This window comes from Coccinella septempunctata, chromosome 3 (assembly GCF_907165205.1).
Source record: "Coccinella septempunctata chromosome 3, icCocSept1.1, whole genome shotgun sequence".
NCBI classification, from domain to species: Eukaryota; Metazoa; Arthropoda; class Insecta; order Coleoptera; family Coccinellidae; genus Coccinella; species Coccinella septempunctata.
The window spans coordinates 6120659-6140450 of record NC_058191.1 but is presented as its reverse complement, the minus strand read 5'-3'; the positions used below and the strand labels follow the sequence as shown (position 1 = coordinate 6140450).

The 19792-nt window shown below is 33.2% G+C and overlaps 2 protein-coding genes across 3 annotated transcripts; one reads left to right on the top strand and one right to left on the bottom strand.

Moving 5' to 3' along the window:
• Positions 1-2847: 2847 nt before the first annotated feature.
• On the bottom strand, positions 2848-6998 carry LOC123310062. The gene is made up of 2 exons (XM_044893430.1): positions 6654-6998; positions 2848-6580 (listed from the first exon to the last, which is right to left on the bottom strand). The coding sequence occupies exon 2, from the start codon at positions 6577-6579 to the stop codon at positions 3136-3138; it is 3444 nt and encodes a 1147-aa protein (XP_044749365.1). The 5' UTR covers position 6580; positions 6654-6998; the 3' UTR covers positions 2848-3135.
• A 755-nt stretch (positions 6999-7753) lies between these two features.
• LOC123309330 (forkhead box protein N2-like) lies at positions 7754-18333 on the top strand. Of its 2 annotated transcripts, none has more exons than XM_044892392.1 (6): positions 7754-7880; positions 9504-9731; positions 10148-10596; positions 10885-11339; positions 13524-13835; positions 17367-18333. In XM_044892392.1, the coding sequence occupies exons 2-6, from the start codon at positions 9518-9520 to the stop codon at positions 17401-17403; spliced, it is 1467 nt and encodes a 488-aa protein (XP_044748327.1). In that variant the 5' UTR covers positions 7754-7880; positions 9504-9517; the 3' UTR covers positions 17404-18333. The 2 variants fall into 2 exon arrangements, with proteins under 2 accessions (XP_044748327.1, XP_044748326.1); XM_044892391.1 differs by lacking the exon at positions 7754-7880 and adding an exon at positions 8909-9029.
• The last annotated feature ends 1459 nt before the right edge of the window (positions 18334-19792 follow it).

Genomic DNA, 19792 nt, shown 5'->3' with positions numbered 1-19792 from the left:
GAAGATGCACCAGGCACCCATCATTGGAGTGCCATGACAACTGGAACACGCAAAGATGGAGATGCTGTCTGTCCACGGACCCCACGGATGAGTCTAGATTTCGTCTGCTGTCCTAATGTTGTGGTGGCGACAACGGAGTCTACTGTATAATGAATATTTCAAGACACTAACTCATTTCTGTGGTGCCTCCAGTGTGCGTTTGAGGAGACATTTGTTTTAATGGGCGCAAATAAACTGCTCCACATGAGTTAGGGATATTGATTTAAATTCCAAAAAATATAGTTAAAATAAGATTTTTGCAGCGTATACTGGGTAGTTAAGAAAAATCAAGTAAAATAACGAAATTTTATTCCCAGAGAATTCAAGCATTTTAAGACTATCAATACAATGTATGGCCTCCACGGGCATCAATAACAGCTTGACATTTTCTTTGCATACTACACACGAGGTTGTTGAACATTTGGTTCCATAAACGGGGCAAAAGCTCTCTCAGATCATTTAAGGATTCTGGGGTAGGTTGATGATTATCTTATTTTCACATGCATGTTCTATACAATTCAAATCTGGTGAGTGCGGAGGTATTGGTAAATATGGAATACCAAGCTCCTCGCGCGCATTCCCAACTATGGCTGCACGGTGCGGTCTAGCGTTATCGTCTAGAAATTGAAAAGTTTTACCAATAGCAGCGTGAAAATTTGGCACATCATTGTCAATAACATGCTGCCTATAGTGTAAGACGGTCATATTCCCAGGACAAATGTGTAGATCTGTGCGCCCGTTGAAACATATCCCGGCCCATACCATAACACTACCCCCTCGAAATGGATGGACTTCTTGGATATAGCGACGATTACAGGGTAGGCGTGGGATTATCCATACCCTTATTCTTCGAGAATCTGAAAATCGTCTATATCTGGATTCATCAGTGAAAAGGACACTACGCTATTGATCGTTCCAATTGATATGTTGCCTTGCTCATTAGAGTCTTTGACGCTTATGGTCACTTGTTAATGGAACTCCTCTTAATGGACGTCTAGAACCTAGATTCACCTCTCTCAAACGTCGTCTGATGGTTTCGATGGAAACTTGGACCCCATCTTGGACTTTCCAGCACGGAACCTGTCTCTTCCTGAACCTATTTCAAAGTCGAGATATCACACTTTGACTGACTTGGAGCCTTTCCGCTACAACAACCTGAGTTAGGCCACCCTGTAGCATTCCGATAGCCCTATTAGCCTCAGCGTTTGTTAATTTCCGTCTTGGCATTTTCATAAAACTCGTTTCAAATCGAAGCCGTTGATAAACTGACTTCATTTCAAAATAAGAACATTGATGAAGCATATGCAAAGAACCAAACTTCAGAAAAAAGGCGACCAGATTGACGAAATGTCTCATACTGATTTTTATTGGATCAATTCAGGTTGCTATTGAGTTTTAAATGATTTTACAGCGATTTTCTCGAAGATTACTTTTAAAAACGATTGAATACGATATTCCTAACTCTTGTGGAGCAGTGTATTTTATTATCCTCGTTAACGCCACCTCATAGCTGCAAAATATCGTGATTTGATTGAAGAACCTATTTTTTCGCATTGCGTCAGCCATATTCGACAATGTAATGTAAATTGACGATAAGGCTCGTCCCCACTTTGGGTTCCGAGCTCTCAATTCGATTACAATCGAGTGCTACATAACATCAACAGAACATTTGAGAGTACCGTGTATTTATAAATGAATGTACCATATTCATAACATTCTCATTCACCATGATACATATCACAGATAATACAAAATTAATATACCATATTCCTCTCATGAAGAACATAATGAATTAAAGTATATGATACATATCATGTGAAATGAGAATGTTATGTATATTGAATGTTTATTTATTAATACAGAGTTATGTTTCAAATGTTCTTTTAATGTTATGTAGCCCCAGCATGCCTGTCACATGTTGGTTAGCTGGGTTATCTGTATGTATGTACATTGACATCCTGCACATACGCCCATTGTACATCCTGTATGTACGTCTGTCTATTGTATATCTTGTAATTCCTGTATGTACATTCAATGGATGTACATGTGCTGTATATGGATAGCTGATAGCAAAAGAGTACTATGATACTCTTTGCTGATAGGATGGATATGTCAATCGGAAGCTTGGCTTTTGATTCTTGGGAATTTAGTCGCTATGGAGCGTTTTTCGGAAGCAGATGGAACGTTATGCATACGCGAATTTTACAAAAATGGAAATTCTGCGACTACGGCGCGTAAAGAAATTTATCCAATATTCGAGGTTTTCGTCACTTAATGATATGCGCCAAGGCTTCCTTTCATTCAGAAATAGGTACAAAAGTTCGTGGAGACCGATTCCACACTAGATAAACCAAAATCCAGGCGCCCAAAGGTTATTGAGAGATCGTGGAACGGGCTAATCGGCGTTATGTGAGGATGTTAGATGAGTTTTAACATAAATTGATATAGAATGTCACATGTCTTCCTGCACTCTACCTCGCCAAAATCTATTTTTGTAGGTATGATATTTTTAATTATTGTTTATTAATTTTTGTCATTGTATGCTATTTCAATTGTTTATTATATTATGAACCTCGACACTTTGTCAGGATTTTGACTTGTTTTTTCAGCCCAACTTCATCGATTTTTGATCCTGAAGATGAGGTCATTGCAGCTCATCACTTTGAATATTTTATGTCTGGTATAGTCACCTCCTCCTCCTATTATAGATGAGTTTTGGTCGACTTCACTGTAGAAGTCCTGTTGGTTCCAGCAAGATGGATAAACTTCGCACAAACATGTCAGATTGTCTCTGCCACAAAGTTCATGAAATTTTTCCGGGCAAATTAATCTCCAGGAGGGAATATTCATTCCCACATTGACATCTTCGATAACTGCAGTTATCAGAAACATGTCTGGGAATTGTTGTTTTCACATATTGCGCGTAAGGAAAACTGTTGTTGAACATTATAAGATTTTATTAATAACAATCAACTATAGCATTGTATTTTCTGAAGCCTTTCGACACACAACAATATTATAATATAATATATCATAATACTTAAACTAAAATTTATAATTCAACACAAAAAAACCAATGTTAACTTTTACTCTTAATTACATATTTTTCAGTTTCCCATACAGACGAATCTTTATTATTTGCCCATATTGATAGAGATATTTCAACAATTTATGATATTCATTTTCTGTTTGCTTGTCACTGAAATATGAAATAAAGGGCATAAGTTCTATAACTAAAGCACAATGATCTAATGAACTTTGTTCTTTTAAAAAAGTATTCAAAAACTGTAGTACACCGAAGTCGTCATCTGGATATAAAATATTTAAAACCTTTCCTAATAATGTATTGAAACGTTTCATTATCAAATGGCCGTAATCTTTCTTCAAATTTGTGAACAGTTTGCTCATTTGACCTGGCAGTGATTGTTTGAAAGTGTTCGACTCAATCTTGAAAGTGATCAAATCTAACAGAAATTTCTCTTCAAAAATTTCTTCAACAGAGAACAGTTTCCCCAAAATATCGTTGAAGTTTTTCGGTAGCATTGCATCAACATTTTCGATGTCATCTGAAGATATAATATCTGCGAGAAGTTTAAAACAAAAATCGTGGAGAATACTCAAAATTTCTCTTTGTTTCTCAAAACTATGGACGGATTGTTTTTTTAATCGATGAATCAACGCTGACAACGACTTCATTTTGTCCTCACTAAACTCATTGAATAAAAAAAATTGTCGGCAAAAATCTGATACGCTATTGTCGAAAGAGCACTCTTCATCATCGAAAAGTTTGTTTTCAATAATATTACAGCAAAATTTGGTATTCAACAGAATAATATCATTCTTTTTCAAGTTATTGAGAAGAACAAACATGTTATCGTCAATTGATGCATTTTTTGTTTTGAATTTTTCAAGAACATTCCATGCCATTTCTGTATAGGCTGCACGATATTTTCTAGGAATAAGATGAACATTCGTAATCATCTTCAATGACTCCTTATCGCCCTTCTTCATCTGTTGCAAATAATTTTCAATAATAGTCCAACATTCGGGCAACTCATTTCTTAAGAAATATTTGTAGCAGTTCATAAACATGTGTTGTTTAACAGAAAAGTTCTTTTCAGTTGATTGTATTTCTTTGTATTTGCATAGAACTTTTTCAATTGGTAGAATCAGACTTGTGAGGAAAATTGTATGTTTTCTCACTGTCACAGATGCATTCTCCAACTGTTGCAATGCTGAATATAATTGATTTTCTGGAACTCTGTGAAAACTGCTATAAAGTGCTGGGAGACAAGAGCTTAGGATATTTCTCCTGCAATATTTCAATAGAGTTGGTAGGAGAACAGTCATGTTTGGACATAACTTTGAGTATTTGACTAAAGCACGTTGAATAGTAAGCGCCTTTAGCGAACTCTCATCATTTATATCGCCAACACTTTCATCAGAATCGGGAATATGCTGTTGCATTAATGAAAGAAAATCAGACTTCTCCATAAAATGCACTAATATTTTAACTATCCGACCACATTTAGATGGTTTCGATATTTTCAATTCTTGCAAACAAGACGTAGAAATTGCACCAGGAATTCCTAGATGACTATATTTCTTCAACTTACGAATGAAACTATTGTTCTTGTTTTTCAGTATAGCTTCTATTCTGTTGATTTGGTCTTTCAAAACTAAGGGTTTATACTTTACATACCAATTTGTTATGGTATTGTCATTTAATTTTTCATAATTAGACCAATACATTTCATCCAAATCTGGACTCATTTGATTTTCTTTCTGAGTACAAATTAAATACCTGCATACTTTTATCAAAGTTTTATTGACTTTTTCGGAACTTATTTCCTTTATGGCGCTTTGTATATCCTTTTGATTCGATAAACAGATAGACTCCAAAGGATATTTTGAATTCCATCTTATTATACTGAGAGTGATTTGAATAATAATTTCATTTTTTTTGTTAGTTATTTTGGGAAGAAATTTCAGGAAGAGTAAGAGCAGGTTTTTCTCAAAGTCTTTGTTGTTGTAATTGAACTTTGACAAATCCATGGGTGCTTCATTCAACAAAGTTAATACAAACTCTTCAATAGGATTCTTGTTCAGATATTGGAACTTAATATATTCTAGAAATATAGGATGAAATATTTGTTGTTTCTTAAACAGTTGTATTGCAATTATATCATATATGTATTGCCAATGTTCGCCTTTGAACTTTGCCAAGTCTAATTCTTTGTAAATAGTTCGAAGAAAATTATATATTATTATCACATCACTGTTTCTATGACGATCAAGAAATGATTTCAAAATGTTGAGGAAAGCGTCGTAGTTTTGTGTTACTTTGCAGCTTGTTATTAATGTATTGAATATTGTTTTCTTATCTCGTATTATATTTTGATGATCATCTTCTATGAAGTGCATGGCACACTTCTTTTTCTTAATAAGATATTTTTTTATATTCTGCCTATTCTCAAATTTCAAAACCCACTTCTCTCTCTCTTCTTTTTCAGGAATGAATTCTATCAGTTTTTGATCCATGGATTCTATATGATCCCAAAGGCTTAACTTATAAACTTCTGCAAAAGCATTGTAGTATAGCTCATATTGTTTTTTTTTAGGGTAATACTTGATTATAGATTTTGCCGAACAAAATCGAAACTCATTAAAATTCTCAGGCAATAAATTTTTATAGAATTTCGGAAAATCTGTTCCTAATTTTCGAACTAACACATCTTTACGTAAAACTCTACAGTAATCATGTGGCTTAAGTACGATTTGTTCCTTCTTGGCACTGATGAATTTTTTAGTGCTTTGTCTGCCTAGTTTGATTTTATCTATTTCAAACTTTTCACATATTTCGAAATAAAACAAGGGATTTTGCTTTCCCATATATAAGAAAAAAGGTCGCCACTTATATCTATCAACATCCAAACTGTTTTCTATCAATTGCTCGAAATACTTAATTATCAAATCCTTATTTTTTTGAAACAATAATTTCAATTGGCTGACTGTAAAAGTGATAGAATATTTTTTGAATGATTCCTCAATTTTTTCATCTGAGCATCCTGGTAAAAAGATGAGAGCAGATGATATTCCATAACTATTGAGTATTCCTTCAAAAAATTCCTCTCTAACATTTTCACTTTTTACATTTACAAATATTCTCCTGAAAATTTTTGAACACACAGAAAAAGACAGTCTTGGCACAATCTGTTCAATAAATTGGGCAGGTGTGTATTCATTCATTATTTCCTTAATGAACCAATCTTCTCGGACAATTTTGTATGAACCAACTTCTTCCCCTTTGGTAAGTATTTGGAGAAGATCATTTGTCTTTTTGAAGTGGATGAGAAGCTCAATCTTAAATGTTTCCTCAAGGTATGTGCACGGTGTCAATTTTTGTATTATAGCATCTACTGTGTTGAACGGTAAAGCCGTTATGCTGTTCAGTAGACAGAACAAAGATTTTTTCTTTTCTCTCAAAGTAACCCCCTCCAGAGAATGGAATTTTTGGATGAAATCTTCACATTCCATCATTCTAGGAGAATTTCAATTAAAAAAAAAAAATATATAATTGGATTTCACTCCATGCATTAAATAACTGCACTTACTTGACACATAAATGAACTGAAGTTAATTTTGATTTTAAGATGAGAAAATCAATGCTTCAAACGTAGCAGTTTATAGCTGAACTGGTGTAGTTTATTTATAGATTCTCGCATAGTAATGCCGAAAAATACACAATTTAATTTATGTTTATGTTTGTCCTGGATGATGAAATTTAATAAAGAAAAATTGGAAGACCTCCTTATGTGTAATTTCAAGGTATGTTTATGCTTCCCTGAATAATTTTATTATAATATTGAATAAAAAATGAAATAATCAAAGAAGATTGATAAAATATTGGCAGAGTTCCACGACAACAAATATTTATGAGTATTTTTGAAGAAACATACCTCTTTTATCAATTTCTGAATACTATAATTTAACTGCAGAAACTCCCCAATAGATATTCAAATTAAAATTAAAATACAAGGCCCAAATGTTAATCTTTGCCCAAATCAAGGATTTTTCTTTGCCGAAAAATCTCCAATCCAAGTCGCAAATGTCCTAAATTTGAATTGCGAAATAGGTTAGGTTCAACTTTTGATCTACTCTCAGATGATGAGTTAATCTGAGCTACTCTTTATATAAAAACAAAGAGGAATCTTTGATAAAAACAGAAGTCCACTTTGGAAGTTTCGACTCATTGGCTAGCATTTTTAATCGTAACCAATGTAACCATAATTCAAAGATTAACTTTCTCTTTGGTGCTTTCTTAGATCAATATTTACAGAGACAAGACCTTTCTCTATGAATATTTATCATATCATCATATAAATTTTTATTGATTTGAGGTTGCTTTGATCGAATTTGTATAGGATCGTAATATATTTAACTTTTGAACTAATTCAGATAGGATATTAGGTCTTATATCCAGTAGTCTCCTATGAAATAGGTGCAAAATTCCATAAGGATCCTTCCCCATATTTGAATTTTCAGGACGCAATATTTCTTTTTTGCCTTCAACTATTGAAGAAATTAGAAATCTGCGAGTCCACCAATGAATTAGAATTTTTAAAATACAAGAATTATGTTCTCCTCAAAATCCTTGATGGCAGTTTTTGATGAAATTGATCGAATTGAAACGAAAACCAATCCTATAGATTTCCCGCCATATTTTGAATCACATCAATTGTCAAAACTTTGGCTTCGTCTACAAACAAAATTCATCATATGTTTGGGTGGCATGAAAAATGGTGTGCTTTTAAGAAAAACAATTGGATTTTCGAAAAAAGGTAGGATGATATAATTATTTTTACTCATCTTTCACAAAGTTCCTTTCAAACGTATTGAAATTTTAATTTGTATCAATGCTGTATCATTTTTAATTTAATATTGATGAAGAAAATGCTGTGTAACATCACGTTGTCTGATCGAAATAATGGCCGAATTTTTGACCTATATAGCAGCAAAAAAATGAAATAACTCTTCTGTCAGGCTCTAATTTGAACACTCGAAAGTTCATTAAGTATTCAATCTTTCTGTTGATTCAACTTCGTATTGAAAAAATTTCGTGTGATTGGAAAAATCATGAAACCTTGAGCTATCAATTCACCAAATTTGGAAGAGGTTAATATATATTTAGGTGGCAGGAAAATAGTTTCATAATAGCTACTGCCAAAAAAAGAGAAATATTTAGGGAATAGATAAATTTCTTGTCATTTCATTGCTTCCATAATTTCTTTGATATCATTTGTACAGTTTCATCAAATATATCATGGTATTCGATAAGACGCAAAATTCTTATCTATCAAGTCGAGTGCATCAAAACTGGAAATAGCGATTTTATATTATTCACTCCAAAAATTTATTTGTATTCCTAGATTTGACCCATTTGTTTTTACGAAAAATTCCTTTTGTTATTTTGGAAAGAATAAGATTGGCCTTCTAGATACAAGGGGTATTTAACCAATTATTATATAATAAATTAAGTGTGCCTAGTGGTCCTATATAGTAGTCTTTTGTTAATATTCTGAGCTTTATTCCTTAACAGAAAGATTTTGACTATTGGACGAATGATGCATAATTATGTTATTATCATTTGTATTCCAGTATTATCTCTGTTATTACATAATAGAATTTAAGCTATAAATACATTGAGAATTTTTAAATTTCCGTGTCATCAGCCCTAATACCAACGCGAACTCTACATTCATTGCGTCAGGAAATCTCTTCCGTTTCTATAGCAACAATGACGCTCTAGAAAGACGCACATAGCTGCGACAAACGTTAGGGCCTTTCCTTTGGCCTATATTTCTCAACGAAAGAAACGGAAGATACCTGCGTTTATCGTTTAGCTTTAAAAGATGCATTTTGGTGTAGTTCCCATGACGACCACAGATTTCTAGTGTGTACATGTGATGTGGTCTAGATAAAATAACTATGTATGTGTTAAAATAACATATTGAACAGTTCTTTCCCAAATCAACCCTCTTTCCTATAAGATTAATTATCTCGCGATTGAGATTCCAAGAAATCTGAGATCCTCTTAGTTTTAGCAGGGAAGAAGTCAATATAATGGCTCCTGATTTGAATATAAAACAGAAAATTGATGACAAAGTGCATATCAAACTTTCTCAAGTATTTTCCACTCTTTCATACATTTGAATTAGTTTCAATTTTATAAATTGATCTTTCAATACGAATTTAATTGTTTCGAATTATAACTTTGGTTGAATTACAAATACGTCTAATTTCGAGCTTCCCTGATTGATTACTTCGAGTGTCTCAAAAAAAAGGCAGTTTTCTTGAACAAGTGGCATTCTTTAATCTGAACTAGTGGTTTGGTGGAGGTCAATCCACCTATCAGTTGTGTGTCAGATGGTGGAAAACTAATTATCACTGAAATTGAATTTCAGTGTAAGCTCGAAAGATGTCTCCAGAACGGATAGGATCACCACATGATGATCAAGTCGCCACACCAAAAATGTCTGTGCCTGCTAGTCCAGTTGCTGGTACTCCCGCTTGTGAAGCACAGAATCCCATCTCTCTTCTGCTAGCTGTTGCCCAGGCTCAGAGTAGCACTAGATCTCCTGATGATGACTTGACCAGTTTGTCCTGGTTGCACGAGAAAGATTTACTTAAAGGTATAGCTGTCAAAATCACTAGGGGATAACACCACCTAGTCAACATAGATATTTTGAAGCAATTGAATAAAATAATATGCCTTTATAAATAACAATTACATACAGTGCCACACTTCATGGTCATGTCTGATGTACTTTATGATTTGAAATTGGTTAATAGTTAATACATGTTGAGATATTTTAAAGTGAAAAAAAGATATCCTTCTTCAAAATAGTCGTTCATTGAAGTTTTCAACGGAATTACTGAACATAATCTTGTCAACTTAATATTGAGTATTGAAAGATTAGGGAATTCATAATAGCTCCAAGGTTGTATTCCTGAAATCTTGGGGAAATTTTTTCTATACTTGAAAATGGTGTTATCCATTACCTCCAATCTTTTTTGATAAACTCAACCTAATTAACAATATTTCTAGGGATGAATATTAATCCTTCACCCTCCAACAGCACAAATTCAACTCCAAAGCAGTATTATGCTTTATCCCACATTCTTCCTGATCAGTCTCCCACTAGTGATTATGTTGAGGATTCTTCCATATCACCTGGTGAATCATCCAACAGTTCCCTAAATTCCAGTTTTCCTACCTGTCACAATTATCAAAATAACCAACAGAAAAACAAACATCCTCACAATGTACCTTATGATCCCATGGTCCATACCAATAACAAACCTCCTTACTCCTTCTCTTGTCTCATATTCATGGCCATCGAGGAATCACCACAAAAAGCTCTACCTGTCAAGGAGATATACTCCTGGATTCTTAGTCATTTTCCGTATTTCCAAAATGCTCCCACTGGATGGAAGAACAGTGTTCGACACAATTTGTCCCTGAATAAATGTTTTCAGAAGGTTGAAAAAGCACCGGTAAGTATTCTGGATATATCGGTGCAGAGCATCAAATTATAGTTATTAAATTGTATTGATTCTTAGACTAATCCTGCAATTATGTTTATTTGTTAATCAATAACCTCAAGATCATTGTTGGAGGATCATATGAGTGACATATGCTAAATATGTACGTTCTGTAGCTTTGTCGTATTTTGTGTTTTTTTTTGCGAGATCTTCAAGTAAAATTCGTGATTTCGAAATACCCTATTTGTCATAATTTATTTCAGAAATATTCTATTGTGGTGTTATTTCGAATTATTTCAGAACCTCGGTAAAGGATCTTTATGGACAGTGGACCCACAGTACAAGCCAAATTTGATACAAGCATTAACGCGGTCCCCTTTCCATCCTTGCTCAAATTTGGATACATCTTCCTATCTGAACAATAATATCAAAACAAAGGATGACAAAGTAGAAAAAAAATCCCCTCAATCCATATCTCGTCTTCCAGATCCTCAGCTATTTCCCTATTTATCCAAAACTCTAGCTTCAGTTGAGATGAGCACCCCTGTGAAGACAGAGTATTCCGATGACTCATTAGACGAGGTAGATGCGGCCACTGTGATGTTGAGTCTGAAAAATGGACCCACCATGAGGCAGAAAAGAAAAAATGTGTGGCAAGTTGTTACCACTTTGCCTAGTCAGGATCATACATATAGTGCAGCTAATTCTTCAATGTCGGCTGAGAGTGAAGAGGCTTTTGAGAATGATGATGCCAGGTATGACTTTTATTCATTCACCAATGATAGTGCGCCAGGAGATTAGCCTATAACGACACATCTAGTTTGCCAGTAGATTCGTCGTTCACTTACCCCTGTTCTGACTACTAAAACCATAATTAGCCTTCAAGCGATTTCTATGTTTCCTTTTCTCTTATAAGAAACCCGACAAACTCCGTTAAAATCGAAAAAAAAAATTAAGCATGGGAAAACAGCACAAATTCTTATTTTCAATCGTGAAAGCCCCTTGGAATGCAACGCTCATGATAATGACTAATGTCACATTTTTGTCTCCGAAATTTTTGCGATCCGTCAAAATGTCGCTGATTGATACGCTTTTTTCGAACCTTTTCTTTCGGAAATAATTATATTTGAACGGCGATTTTTGACTGGTTTTCATCATATGTTATACAGACGATTCATCGCTATGGCCTATTTGACGTTTATGGAGAACCAAACTTTGATTGCCTGATCAACGATATGACAGTCACTCGATTTCCAAAACGAATTCAATGAAACTTTTTCGTTTCTGAATATTTTGAATAAGTAGGAATTATGAATCATTGAATGGATTTATATAGATCATAATTTGATGCGAGAATGATATCCTGAATGCTCATTACTGAATTATCAATTGAAATCAAATTGACCTTTATTCGTCAATCAAGCGTTGATTCCCCGATCAAGCTTTGTGAAACCTTAATTTTGTGCTGAAAATTTGCTTGCTGCGATTTTAGATCATTTACTTTCTCCCTAAAATATTTTCAGACCTCTGCAACTTCCAGTTTTACCAGAAACAACCTACTACTTTCTTGTTTTTCAAATAGCACACCAAATATATCTTTGCACCGTTAGGTAGCTGATTTGATAGCAATTTCAACAGTATGCCATCTTGTGTGAAACCTGAACGGTTTACGAGTTATTGGGATTCTTGGGAAGAAATGGTGACAATGGGAAGTCACACTTCTTTTAATACTCTTTTTGAGGAGGTTTTGTTAAAAAAAATCTTCACTATTTTAAATTTTTCCATTATGCATTATTATAAAACCGCTTTCTGTTTGGTCCTTGAATGTACAGGAGGTTTATCAGAAGATCATCAAGTTGGACAAATCGAATTAATGAAAACTGACGATTTCAGTCAAAGCCCTTACCAATGGAAACTTTCAGAATTGTCACCAAAAATGGAAACTTTCAGAATTGTCAAAAAAAAACTTGAAATAAGGAAAAAGCTGTTTCGAACTACAGTTGTGTACAACTGCCATATTTACTAGAGTAAATATGGCAGAAAAATGAAAGAGACAACGAAACAGAACAGAGCTTTTTAGAGTTCGATGATTGCTCAGTCCATTCTCTATCTATGCCTATGGTTGGAATTGTTGAGAATTCATCAACAATTCATGAAATGTTCAAATTAGTTATCCAAACATTCAATTTTAGTTTTTTCTAGGGATTCTGGAAGTCGCATTTTAATTAAGACGTTCTAAATGGCCTTCCCCTTGAATCAAGTTTTTCTTCAATAATTCTGTTTAGATATAGGGTTTTTTAAGGTAACCTCTCTCAATTTCTACGTACAATAGACTGAAAAAATAAAAAATATTGGCAGTAATTTGAAAATCTTGAGTTTTGATAGATTTGAATTGTCCAACTTTAATGATCTTCTCATAAACACCCTATATATCTTAGGACCAAACAGCAAACAGTCTTATAATTCTCCTTATTAGAAAAATTGAATATGATTAGGATTTTTTTTGGAAAAAACCTCAGCAAAAATATTCTGCATGGTATGACTTCCCGATTCCACCATTTTTTTCATAAGAATCCCGTTGAGTTTTTGTCAAGGTATGGCAAATTGCTATCAAATCACCTAACTAATGATGCAAAGATATACTGGGCTTGCCATTCGCAATAAGCCAGTAGTAGGCTATTTCCCATATTGGCCTATATCCGGAAGTTGCAGATATTTTGGGGAGAAAGTTCATTGTCGAAAACCACAACATGCAAATTTATTGTAGTGATTAGTTTTTCATAAACGTCTGAAGGCCATCGAGGTGAATTATATGAAAAGTATGTTAATCAGTGTCCATAACAGGGATGAATGAGTTGAAGGCAAAACTTTCATTAGTTTTGTAATTAATGCAGTCAAAATTTTCCAAATTTTGGGTGTTTCAATGAATATATTTTCAGACCAAAGAAATCAACATCATGTCAGAAAATTGATAATAAAGATGAGGAAGAGGAGAAAAAAATTAAAGGAGCAGAGATACTGTTACATTTTGCAGGGGTCACAAGAACTCGAACATATTATGAACCATCAAGAAAAAGAATGAGAGCTTTGACGTTCGAGTCTGAGGAAGATGTAGATGAAAAACAAGTTCCTTTTAAACCGAGATTATTGAGAACGAAAAGAAAAGAAACCAAACAAAAATATGTTAATAACAACAATAACAATGAATGGGTTAAACATAGAAAAGAGCTAGAAACGAGTTCTAGCAAAAGGTAATATTGAAAAAAGCTAATCATAGCAGATTTGTTTTAGTTATATTTTTTAGAGAAAATAGTTGTTTTTCAGTTAAACTCTCAAATGCATATTTTATCAAAAGGTTTTATAAGGTTTACTCAAGATCAAACTACTTTGTGTGTTGATTTGTTTAGGAGAAAAGGGTGTTTTATATGAAGTTCAGGTTCCCAATGGATACAGAAGTTATCAGGTAAAACATTTCAAGTTGGTAAATTTTCAGTACATCATGATATTTTTAATATATTCGATCAGAAACTTAATTTATGAGGAAACCTGAGAATTCAAGAAATCTCATACTGGGAAATATATTGGAAGAACGATTGAATTCAACAATTTTCTAGTCGGCAATAGCTATTTTCGGAATGTCAAAATGACATTTTTAAAAAGATAGCACCCTGATAGACAATATCAATCTATGTATACAGGGTCATTATTTTTTAACCATAACCAAAATTATACGGAACTGAAATTAACTATTACGTGAAATTCATTCATAGAGTTGTTCAGAATGAAGAGAAAACCTAAAATATCCCAACTTTTTGTCACTTCTGGTTGTACGGTAGTAGCTATCAATTTCATTCTTTCAAATGGCATGCCCAATAAATTTTACCATTTTTGGATTTACAATCTAATTTTGATATGGTTCTGATCATGACCTCACTTATATCTAGTGATATTTGAGGAGACAATATTTTCAATTCGGGATGATTACAAAGATGGTCATAATAACTTTCCTTCAATCTTGAAAGGATCGAATTCACTATAATATACTATATTACATATAAATAGGTATATTTGTACTGTAATTCGAACCATGTGGTATTCTTCTCACTATTTTTGATGGGAAAATTTTAAAGGATATCGACACAAAAAATTCCGAATTTTGATTCAACTTGTTACCAAAAACTTCCATATTTTTTTTTGGGACCATGATTCTACTCTTGAACAACAAATGTCCCATCAACCATATGTCTTAAATTTACCATTTTCAAGATACATTCAGGAAATAATGGTAATGTCACACATAATCAGTTTTTACATTTATTCGCGTAAAACTCAAAAATTATTTAAATTTAGACCATTATAAGATGATCTGAAGCCCGTTTGTAACAGTCGAGAATTCTCTTCAAAATTTTGGCAAGAAAACGACAGAGGTTATTTTGTATGCAACTGAACAGTGAATTCTACCGAAAGTACCTATGTCACTGTAGAGAATGGGGAATTCACCTCAATTTGGGTTATCACAACATATGCAAGTTTAAACTGAATAATTATGAGTTTCATTCATGAATTTATAAAATGCACTGTGGAAACGATTCAAAATCATTCTTGAAATATGAGGTTTTAAAATTTAAATCGTTTCGTCTCTAGTTTATGATTTGGCAACAGCGCCTACTAGAAGAAGAAAAGAGCAATGGCTTGTTTATAAAATAACAGCTGTTGATTCACAGCTATCATAAGGCGCGTACTCACTGGCGAGTCTCAACAGCAACCGGCCATAAAAATCCCATGAAATTTTACGACCTTCCTAGTTCGTCTAGAACTTCATAGACAGCCATCTCTGTCTATCTCATTAAGATAGTGTATTCGTTGTCCTTTATTATCAACATGTATTTCAGTCGATGTTGCCAACTTGTGCAATTTAAACGAAACGCTTTAAATTTTAATTACCCATTTTTATTTTTCATTTTTAATTACTTAAAATAATTTTTTTTTGGGAAACGGTTGAAATAGTTCTTTCAAAATGTGACGTTTCAAAGATATTTCATAAAAAATACATCATTTTCGTCAGAAGGATCCCTATTCTCGGTTGTTGCAAACGGTCCTAAGGCAGTTTTTTCAACCTATGGGTCGAGAGGTAGAGACTATCACCCCACAAAAAAAATCAATAAAATTCAGAAGGACGGATTCGATTTCCAATTTCCAAATTTAAGCGATTTTTTGCTTGCTCTCTAATTGTGCAACCGATGAAAGTGTCAATTCGCACAAATGCTAGATGATTTTAAAACAAAACGAATGTTAAGGGGGTCACGTAATATTTTTTCTTACTATGGAGGTCGTATTATAAAGAAAGTTAAGAAACACTGGTCTAAGGAATCAGCAGGAAAAATTATCTGTTCGAATTTTAAAAAACGCAACCTTCAAGTTGACTGTTGCCAGTGTTCCATGGTGAATATAAACATCAAGAATTGAGTCTTAGTAATTGATCTCTTATTATTGCTAGTACATCTTTAATACTCTGTACCTCATTCCTTGCATTGGGTGGACAAGAACATTTCAGATATTTTGCCTTATAAGTCTACAATTTATTCAGAGTGTAGTTAGTCAACTGACGATTTTTTGTCTGCGCCGTTTATTACAGAGTCAAAAAATTTGCCTTTCTTTTCCATATCATGAATATAATATCAGTAACAGCCCCTTGATAACTTCTGTCTTTTGAAACATGATTCAACAGAATACTTCACTCCTTTAAAGAAGATTTTAACCTGATCAGTTAAATATTTATGCCACTGTTTTTCCCAGTGTACTGTGATTTGCTTGAAAAGGGTTGTGGTGCTAAAATACTTACATTGAGAGTGATCACGAACATATTGTTACCAAAATATAGGTTTAAGAGTCGTAATTTGGAGGACAGCTGAATTTACTGTACAAATCGATCATGAACATAGTTCAGTAAATTAGCTATTTTAGTGGTTTCTTTATGTTTTGCTCAATAAATAAATCATTCACTTCTTCCACTAGAAGCTAATTCTTAACTGGTTAAACAAATGGGAAATTGCTGGATATTTGAGATAAAATAATTCCATGGTTAGGGAGCTGAGTCTCAGATATGAGACATCGAAAGGATTAAGTTCTGCCAATTTTTTTTCATTCAGATAATACTAATTAACCGAATGGACGCAACTAGAATAACGGACAAATGATTAAGTAGAGCTCTTTTACATTTTAACAACCATGTCCTTGGGAAACGCAGAGTCCTGAATGTTTGCCTTTTCGATTTTGATGGTTTAAAGAATAATTTTAGCAATCAGTCAAAGACGCAGACTGGCAGACACGGACTAATAATTTAGTTGTATCCCACCTTTTTTTCAACATTCTTGAAGTACCTTAATTCAAAAACGCAGCACTAGGAACCTTAATTGACCCAGGAAGATTAAACACGAACAAATCATATACCAAAATGGCAACCAGCTGCCTAACTATTATATTAATCTTTTACTCGCCATTTTTGATGTAAACACACTTTCTTGTTTTGCGATAAATATGATTCATCCCATTTGACTTTTTGGCTCCATTTTAATTTCGAACCTGTATGGAAGGTGAAACTTCCAAATGAATTGTACAATAATTTCAGGTGTTCTCCAATACATTATTCTTCTATAAGAGTTTGATTTGTTTTGTATAGATAAATAACTTGTTTGTTAATGAAGGGTTGGGAGAAATATTTCTGTTATTGATATTTGGCTATCATTTGAGTTGTACATTTGGTGAAAAATTCAAATTTCTAGGTATATTAGAATCATCAAGATTAATATAAAGCAATAATGAAAAGTCTTAACATGGAGAAGTAGTCATGAAAGGAATATAAAGTGATAAGGTAGAAAAATATAGTTCAAACTATATATTTTTTCTATTTCCCGTGATAGAGTTGAGATCTTCCTAATGTAAATAATACAAAACAATCAAGAATATCTGGACTATGATCAATGTTCAGGGCAAGAAAATTATGATTTTGTGAATTGATAATTTTTTTTAAATTTTTTATATTTGTGTGGAATTTTGAAAATTCTATGAGAAAAATTCAAAAATATTCATTTATCAGTTCTTGCTTTGAAACATTTTCCAGTCATAATTCTTCACTTGAAGTTATTCTAAATCTTTTGATCTAAAGCAATACTATTCTGCCTGAGGTACTGACAGTAATACTCTATTGTTTCTAGCTTTTTACACTCACTCATCAGGCATTTAAACAAAAATTTAAAATAATTTTTGCCACAAAATTGATAAGGCATGATGTATTTTGATAAGGTGAAATTTTGAACAATCGAGGAATTTCTTTGTACCTTTCATGTGAGGTTTTTTTGAAAAGGGATAAATAATGAACCTTATCATAATTTTCAGTCAATACTTCTACAAAAGGTGATATCTCTTACAAATATGATTACCTCTAATTTATTTTTATTTAATGGTGTGCTATATTTATCCTTTTCCGTATATAGAGATGAATTTGAGTATGAAAAATGTGCCAAAAGCTTATTTCATTGCAACAAATGTTCATAATTTTGGCATCTGTCTTCCAATTTTATATATAGATGTATAATTCTTCTGAAAATCTTTGATATCTTGATCATTAGCTCTTCTTTATTTCGTTTAATATTTATTGATAGCATTCTGTTTCTTGAGTATTTAGAATATTCATATTGTTGTATATTATATTTTGTTTCAGCTACTGAAATAAATGCGATTATTTTAAAATTTTTCTTCATTTCATCCCCAAGTAAGCAGTTAGAATTTTTGTTGGGATATAAAAGAAACTTGCCATTCATAACCTTAGATAGGTTGGATTATTTGTTACGAAATTTGCTTTGTTGAATTTGTCTACGGCCCTGTTATTATAAAGATTATTGAAAATTTGGTGAAAGAGATGGTCATGAAAAAATTAATTTCCCTTTGTTCGAGAAAGGCTCGATATAATAGTATTATTACTTTTTATTATTGTGCTACTACATTTCCTGAAATTAATTTTGCTACATCAGATTTGGGTATAATTTGAATATTTTTACAAGAGCACACCGGAAATTTCATGATAAGGAAAATACTGAAATTCGATCGTACAAGCCGAACAGAAAGATCGGCCACATCTCCCCTATGCGAGAGAAGAGCCGAATATTTGTAATTGGGGTCGGGGTCATCTTGTTCTGTCCTGACTACTCCTGGTAAGTTGCTTTGGGCTGGTCAGAGACGCTTTTAGCAATCTTCTTAGGCCTGTTTGCACCAACCCCCTCAAAAGGAGTACTTAACTAAGCCTCGTTTAAAGTTAATGGACGCTTAATTTTATTCCCAGTTGCACGACTGTGGCTTAACAGAATCTTAAGTAAGGGGCCCTTTAGTTTTTATATCTAGTGATAATTCAGTTTTTTATTTTGGTGCAACTTCATCCTAGTCCAATAAAGCCATTTCATTGGATGACCGGTTGCCGATGATCGTTGTCATTTCATTAACCTAACTTTATTGCTCTGTCTCTCAGTGTCAAGGATATTATTATAATATTATCAAAGAGTAACAACTTTTTGTTGTTGAATCAGCATTAATATTGATAATGATTGTCAAATAAAAGGTACCTAAGTTTATATAAGTACAACACTTTCTTTGTAAGGTCTTGTGTGTGAATTTGTTTTACTAATGTTGATGAGGAACGTGAAGAAAATGTCCTTATTGCCCTTGTTAGTACGAATACGGTGAATGATTGCCAAGCAAGTGGTGGTAATTTACGAAGGGCACCCAACATCTCAACAGAAGAAAAGAGTTTGTTGCTAACTATAGTATGAATTGTGACACCAAATTGAAAATTAAAAACGACTGATGGCATTACAATGAAGGCAAAAGAAAAGGCTTGGTATTTAGTAATGAATTCATTCAATTTTCAAAATCCATCAAAAATGGGAAGTTTTGCAGCCAGTTCAACAAATTATTTCAGGTTAGAATCCCGCCCTTAACTACCTAAGTGGTCATTACACGAGCGCCTAAATTTAAGGCTAACTTTAGCCATTTAAATGTCACTTAACACTTGGTGCAACGTAATTTAAGTTAAGGGTTCATTTTAAGGGGCACTTAACACTAAGTGCGTTTGGTGCAAACGGGTCTTAGACACTTAACTCCTCTATGGCCAAAATACTTGGTCTAGTTGTGGCATTGAACTCGATAAATAAATAGT